Here is a 7,692-nt window from a genome sequence, read left to right as displayed (position 1 = left end):
AACTAACCTGCCTAACCAACCATAATCAGCCTTGTGGAATCACATCCAAAATGTTTCTCAATCTCTTCAGCTGATCCAGCTGGCTTCTTTACCTCTACAATTAATTAACAAACAAAAACAAAATATTGAATACCATATCAATAACAAAAATGGGGCTAAATTCATATTCACAGGAAATCACTTACTATGCCTTACAACTTTGATTCCAATCTTAAACTCCACCGCTCTTGCTTTCCTACCATCAGGATCATACTGATGAAGTCCTAAATTACACAAAAACACACAAATTCACATAACACTTCAACCATCATATACAAAAAGATCACATATACACAAAGCAATAAAATGAACAATAACATACCAGCAGAATTACTAAAAACCGCGATATTACTACCAAATACAGATTTCCAATCTCCTGACCTCTATCATCATTACATTATGAGCTTGTTTGATGTCACCATACCTGGAGAGATTCTCGTAATCCATATAGCACAAATTACATATTGTTTCAATGATAGCATTCATCATTAATAGAATAAGAAAGAACCACCAAGAGAGTACAAAAATTGGAAAATACCCGAATCAACCCTAATTACCACATACATGTAAAATGGAATGCAAGAATCAAATACTGATAGTCAATTAAACCCTAATTAACACTCAATTGAGTGAAAACATAAACAAAGAATTATGAATTGACACCCATCCAACACTAATCGAACACCCATCTACAAAAAACGAACATTTTTACAGAAGAAAATTTGGGGAAATACGAACCTTTCGAGCTTTAAACTTCTCCGAGCAGCGTCACTCCGTGTTATCTCCACCGAGCTTTAAATCTCCTCTCCTCATTCGTCGTGTTCTTCTCAGTGTGTGTGTTCGAGTGTGTGTTTGTGTGTCTGAGAGTGTGTGGGTATCTGGGGAGTTAGAGTGATATTTGTGCTTGGGTGTGTGTGTTTTATTTGTTTATTATTTTTCTGTTTAGCGGGGGAAAATATATAAAGCCCGCTTAAAAATTTGCAAGTCCATTTGAAATTTTCAGAAAGCCCGCTTAATTCATTAGCCCAAATCTTCTGTATATTGCAACCGTAATGTAAAGCATTGCAATAACATGTATTTTGTAACACCCCCAAAATTTGTTGGTTCAGTTGTAATGTTTTTAAAACCCCTTGCAATAGATATGAATATATGTCCTAATAGCAACGTTTTTTCAAAAAAAAAAATTGAAATCTAGTTGCGAAAGCCAATCTATGGTGTACTGGCTGGGCTGCAAAAGTGGAGCCCTGCAAGTGTAAAGTAGGAATGGAAAGGCTCTAGTTGGAGCTCCAAGGTACAAGGGGACAGTTTCCCTCAAAGGGGAATGGTATGGGCTACGGATGAGGTTCGTCTTCTCTGCCTAACGACGGGAAGCCTAGCAAGATACCCAGAGCGGGAAGCCCAATTCTAACACTAGCCTCAACCACAACAATCAACATTCGATAATTACTCTAGACTACAAGCTAAGCAAGTATAGGATGAAAACCACACAAATAACACATTCAAGACAGATAAATGGCACGAAAAGGGGTTCTATCATAAAAGAGGAGTTTCCCCCTAGAGGCGATTGGGAACCTAGGGTTTGTAGTCTAGGGTTACGATCAGGGCTTCAAATCAACGCAACCACACCAAGGGCGATAACCCAGTTGGGAAACAAACAGGGCCTAATCGGAGCCAATTAAAGCCAGTGGTGTGTGTATATTCAAAAAATTGGTGCATACAATCGATTTCACAAACATGCAAAACAGATTGGCAGTTCAATTTACTATGATAATCTCATATGGTAAAATGTGGGTGTGTGCACGCATGCCGAGGTGAACAGTCAAAAAGGGAAAAACAATAATCAAGCATGGATCATATAAACATCTAGCCGCAAACATGGTGCAGGTATAAAGGAAAAATAAAGACGAGGGCTCGAAGAGAGCATACCTTTGATCGGAAGTTGGAAGCGAAAACAGAGAAGTGAGCGCCGGGGAAGAAGAGCAGATGGCGTCTCGGAGTGCTTCGGTCCAGAGAGGAAGAGTAAGAGAAAAGTTTGGAGTTAAAGAAAAGAAGAGGGAGGCTTAGCGTATGTGTATATATAGCAAGAGGTAGTGGGGGACAGCTGAGCCAGGTGGCGTGCTCTGAATGGCTTGGCGTGAAGATGACTTTGATGAGCCAGGGGTTCCCGAGGTCTAGGTGGGTGGCTGAAGAGGTAGAGGCGTGATAGGCCTCTACGACTGCACCACCTATTTAGGGGTTTTTTGTTACAATTCAAATTGATTTGAATTTAAATTAAGCTCCGAAATCTTTGGGATTAGCCTTATCACGAGCTGTTGTGACGCACGCGGGAAACTGAAAAGGCGGAAATGGATTTGTGAAAGCTTGAGCTAATTTTTGAAAATGATTTCAATTATTTTTGGGAACAAATATTCAAGGCTTATGGTGGTTGCAGTAAATTAATGTAATTGGTTTTATAATTATGTATGAGGTATATCTTAATTATTTCTTGTTTCCTACACCGGGCTACGCCCACGTAAGCTTAGAAATAATTTACGATTAACCCCTAGCATAATTGAAGGGCTTGCAGCTGGATAAGTTAGGGTTACCATTATTAGGTTCCTCTCGTATTTAATACTTCAAGGAACCGGGGGTAGTTGTTGTGCCATAAAATCTCCCTGGGCTTATTTTATTAGCCATCATATTATTTGGGCTTACTGGAGTCAATTGGTAAATGATATTGGGCTTCACCATGGCTGGGTGAACCATTGAGGACATACAAGAAGGTATACGGACTTGCTTTAGAAGCATAATGAGGGTTGCCATCAGAATGGGGTTGCACCTGAAGGCGCTTTAGGGGTTACCGCTAAGTGCATCTTGGCTTGCAGCTACAGGGCTGCAGTTAGGGGATACCGCTGACAGGGCTTCCGCCGCCTGGGCAGAACGGAAGGCAGACTCCAAGCAGGACTCTTCTTCCTTGTTTCTAGGAGGACGAATTGGAAGTATATTGGGAGTATATCAGCTATCATTTATCTGCAAATTAATGGATAAATATGTGCATTATGGAGATAAATGCAATCGAGGAGGATAATTGATATATATTCAGATAAACATGCAAGATGAAGGCTTCAAGTGACCTACTTGGAGTGGGATGCCGCTAGATAATTACAAGAGGAAGTTGTTTTATCCTAAAATAGAGGGGATAAGAGCTTATCTCTCCAGAGTGCTAAATCGAGAACTACATAGGCTTGATCCCTATAAATAGGGTATGTAGGCACCTTGAAAAAGGGATTCGGATTCATAACTCACGAGTTCTATACTCTAAAGATAGGCATGTGTAACCTTTGTGACGTACATTTCCGGGCAATTGCAGGACGGAATTCTATTATTCCGGCCTCGTTGTTTGGTTCTTTGCAAGCTCAGCCCTTAAACACATTTTTTATTCTTTAGTTTATGTTAACGGTAGCCCCTAAGAGCTAGCCGTGATTTTCGTAGTTGTAATAGATATCCCTATAATTGTGCTATACGGTTCTAGGGGTGTTGTATCAATTCCTCTCACAACAGAAGCTTTATGATGATCTGAACATAAGAAGGAATTTTGCAGCAGTATACCATCCTCAGAGCAATGGACAGACTGAAGCAACTAACAAGATCATCAAACATACGCTAAAGGCTAAGTTAGAATAGAAAAAGAGAGATTGGTCGGAGGAGCTTCCAATGGTCCTATGGTCATACAATACTACGCCAAGGACAACCACTAGGGAGTCGCCATTCATGTTGACCTATGGTTGCGAGGCAATGGTTCCAGTAGAGGTCGGAGCAGGTTCCTTCAGGAGAGACAACTTCCAGGAAAAGGCCAATGAGGTCAACCAGAGGCTGCATCTAGATATGTTGGAAGAAGTCAGAAGGGAGTCGCAAGTTAGGTTGGCAGCATATAAACAGAGGACAGCACGGTTCTACAACAGCAGAGTCAAGGCCAGGCCATTTAAAGTAGGAGACTTGGTGTTGCGCAAGATGATTCCAGTAATGAAGGTACCAGGCCATGGAGTGTTTGGTGCAAATTGGGAAGGACCCTACGGCATTCGAGCTGAAGTCTTTGGAGGAGCATACTACTTGGAGGACATGTAGGGTGAGCCCATTTCCAAGGCATGGAATGCAGAGCATCTGAAGAAGTACTATCAGTAGAGATGACATGTAACCGTCAAATGTCATTGAACATTCTTGTAACTGCCTATTAATGGAATCCCTAATGAATTCTTTACAAACTGTCACTGTCAAAGACAGGGTGCGCCCCAGCTCTAACAACTTTATGAACTGTCATTACAAGTGATATAGCGTTCAGGAAGAAGAAAAGTTTACAAGGGAAAGTTAAAATCTGGTCCCCCAGATCATGAAGAATATATATCTGAGTCTGCCAGGTTTTTTAAACAAGCTACTTTGGGATTGTTCCCGGTCTGTTTAGTTGCATACGTCATTACATTACCATTTGGCACCCATCGTAAATGAAGAAATCAACACTCTGCAGACTCTCCCATATAATTTATTAAGCATACTGGAATAAAGTTACGGCGCGCCGTAAGATGGGGCGCGCCAAGATAAAAGTATATGTTTTATAGTCAAAATAAAAGTGAAGTACAGAGAGATACAAGGAGAACAAACACGTTAATGCAGTTGAACTTAGAATCAGGAATATAAGAAGAGCAGTTAAGTTACATATTGGTGATACGAGGGTGCGCCCTCATAAAGAAGTTCAAAAACAACATTCAAAGAAATTAAATACGCGTACAAATTACAGGGTTGTAGGGACCCGCATCCTAAAATGTTTGGATAAAGCAACAATGAGTCAGACCTGGTCTTGAGAGGAGTCAATGGCATGTGCCTGAGACCTAGAGGCATCATCAGTTTGAATATCCTAGGGGATATTCTCACCCGACTCCAACCTTGGAACTTCAACTTGATGATTATCCTCGCCAACTTGGCGCGCCTTGGTTGGAGAAGCATTTTCCAGAAATTTACTTGCAGAGGCAGAAGCCGCCTCCAATTCAATCTCCAGACATTTCTCTTCAATTGCTTGGGCCTGTTCCACCTTAAACTCTTCAATCCAGGTTCTGGTGGCTGGCACGAACTTTGCCCAATCATAATCTGGATCCACAGCCAGAAATCCAGTCATATAGCTCCTAAAACCATCAGTAAAGGCCGCCTCATTAGCCTCGGCAAGTTGACCTTTTAAATCTTCAACCTTACCCTCCAAAGTGACCACTTATTCACTGGCTGTTGTGAGGTCTTCATCTGTTTTGTTAAGATCAGCCCTGAGGTTATCTGCATCAGCCTTCAGTCTGGAGATATCTTTCTTAGCTCTATTCTTAAACTTTTCCAATTCAGCTTTTTCTTTCTCAGCTTCAGCCAATTGTTCCTTCAACTTGGCCTTCTCCTCATCAGCGGCATCATGGCGCGCCTTAAGCTTTTCCGTGTCAGAAGGATTGCATGTCAGGTGAAAGAACAACTCACCTGTGGCGACGCCTACAAGCCTCGGCCGCTTGTTCCCCGTCTCTCTTTTACCAGTTTATAAACTTGGAGGGACCAAGATATGCGTCAGCCATCTTGGCAAACCAGTCCCCTGCGACTGTGACTGGGGCCTCGAATGGAAACTCAGAAGCAGGATCCACCGTTCTCAGTCTAGTTGAAGGTTCTGAATTCTGATCCTTAAATTTCCTTTTCTCCAAATCTTTTTTCTTCGGAGGAGACTTTTGGGAAACAGGCTGGCTCACAGACACTTTGTTTAAAACCCTGGAACTAGACGCGCCTCCTGTTTGGGTGCGCCCTGTTTTTAGACCAAATCTGCTTAGAAGAGACATATCTGAAGATAAAAGATAGAAGAAGAGTTCAACTCATTATACTCATACAATACATAAAGCAGGTAATTTAGGATATAATTACATAAATATGAAAAAGTTAATTGGACATAAAGATTCAAGAGAAACACATAAATGGAAGATGCACATAGGTAATTACCGTAACCGGGCGCGCCCTGATCATCAGAACCCTCATCATTACCAAAGTCTCTTTCATCCTCGGAAACAGCTTCTTCGATTTCTGTAGCCTTCCTCTTGATGGGCCAACCTCCATAAAATCCTGGTACGCACAAATGGACCCCACAGCATCGCTAAGAAATTCGTATTGCTTAAGGCGTTTTGTGGTAACCAAGTGGTTAATGATTTTTGACTCATAGGGAAGGTTGGATATGTTGTCAGCCCGCTTCTGGGCGCGCCCAGATAGCGTTGATTGCTTTCTTTCGACTAACATAGCAGAAGTTAGGATACCAAAAATACAAGTGGATTAGGCGCGCCAGAATAAAGTATATATAAAGACAGAAAGAAAAAGTGAAAGGAAAAGGATCTTACGGGGAGTAAGATTAAATTGGATCCTAAGTCTGTCATACTCATGCCAAAGATAGAAGAAGGGTTCCTTCCACTTCTTCTCGTTGCTAGTTTTTCCTTCAGACCAGCCAGTGGAATTGTGGGATCTCCTCACCACCAGGTAAAAATAGCCAACACTGGACGCGCCCAATCTAAAGAAGTAACTTAAATCCATCATTGTGGCACGGGTTGGTTGTGGTCTTAGTACAGCATATACAAAGCAATGGCAAGCTTCCAGCTGTTCGGAGAAAGTTGTATGGGAGCGATATCGAACCATTCCAGAATAGATCTAAAGTAAAGATGAAGTGAGAAGCCGATGCCCAGCTTCACGAGTTTAGGTGTAAGTACCATCCTGGGAATCCTTAGACGAGGGTTGTAATCAAAGAAATGGGGGCACATTTCGGGGTGTGGGCGCGCCCAAAGGCAACCCAGACTGTAATACTTGAGGCACCATTTGATTTCGGCGTTGGACGCAGTGGAGAAAAGGCCAACACATGCTAATTTACCAGCCCTCTTACACCTCTTGGCCTTGACCGCCTCTGGAATCTCTTGATCCTTATCCCAATAAAAGTCTAGTTCGCGATCGGAAATTGGGGGGTGAAAGTAGGGATTAGGTGAAGGTTGAGGGGAAGGAGGGCGCGCCTCATGATCTTCGTCTTCCTCGTTTAAGAAATGATAAAAATTCTGGGCTTGAGCCTCGGCTTCAGCTTCTGCAGAATCTTCACCGTCAGGTTCTGAGTTATTACCGCCTGCATTATCTAATTGATCATTGTCAGAGTCAACAACTTGTGCCTTTCCTCGATTAGAAGAATGGTGTAGCTCCTGTTCATCCTGGTCTAGAAGATCATCGAGGTTCACTGGGTCATATTTTGATGGTTCCAGGAAAAGAATCTCATTATCAGCCATGATCGGGAATGATTGAGAAGGACAAGATTGCAACGGGATGGGAGAAAGATAAGTTGGCGCGCCCAGATTGGCCAGCTGCAGGAGGAAAAAGAACAAATTGAAATACTGGGCGCGCCGAGATAGATGAAGAAGAATTGACCACAAAGGTAATAAAAAAGTATGCAATAGAGGTAGTATAGAGGGAATAGTTGTAGAAAATGCGGAGGAGCTCTAAACCAGGATCGCAATAATTCAAACGGAATAATATTCATAAGTTGAGTAGGCGCCCCATAAGATGGGGCGCGCCATGATGATGAGATAAAGACCAAAGAGACATACACGAGACATTGTAATTGATTATTCAACTAACATACAT

General features: G+C 42.1%; 1 protein-coding gene across 1 annotated transcript; it reads right to left on the bottom strand.

Annotated features, from left to right (window-relative positions):
* Positions 1–5,275: 5,275 nt before the first annotated feature.
* LOC108207276 (uncharacterized) lies at positions 5,276–7,337 on the bottom strand. The gene is made up of 4 exons (XM_017377734.1): positions 6,938–7,337; positions 6,070–6,147; positions 5,607–5,872; positions 5,276–5,476 (listed from the first exon to the last, which is right to left on the bottom strand). The coding sequence occupies exons 1-4, from the start codon at positions 7,335–7,337 to the stop codon at positions 5,276–5,278; spliced, it is 945 nt and encodes a 314-aa protein (XP_017233223.1).
* Between the last annotated feature and the right edge of the window lie 355 nt (positions 7,338–7,692).

The sequence above is a fragment of the Daucus carota genome, chromosome 2, assembly GCF_001625215.2.
Source record: "Daucus carota subsp. sativus chromosome 2, DH1 v3.0, whole genome shotgun sequence".
NCBI lineage: Eukaryota > Viridiplantae > Streptophyta > Magnoliopsida > Apiales > Apiaceae > Daucus > Daucus carota.
The sequence above is the reverse complement of the archived record's forward strand: the minus strand, read 5'-3'. Positions and strand labels throughout refer to the sequence as shown.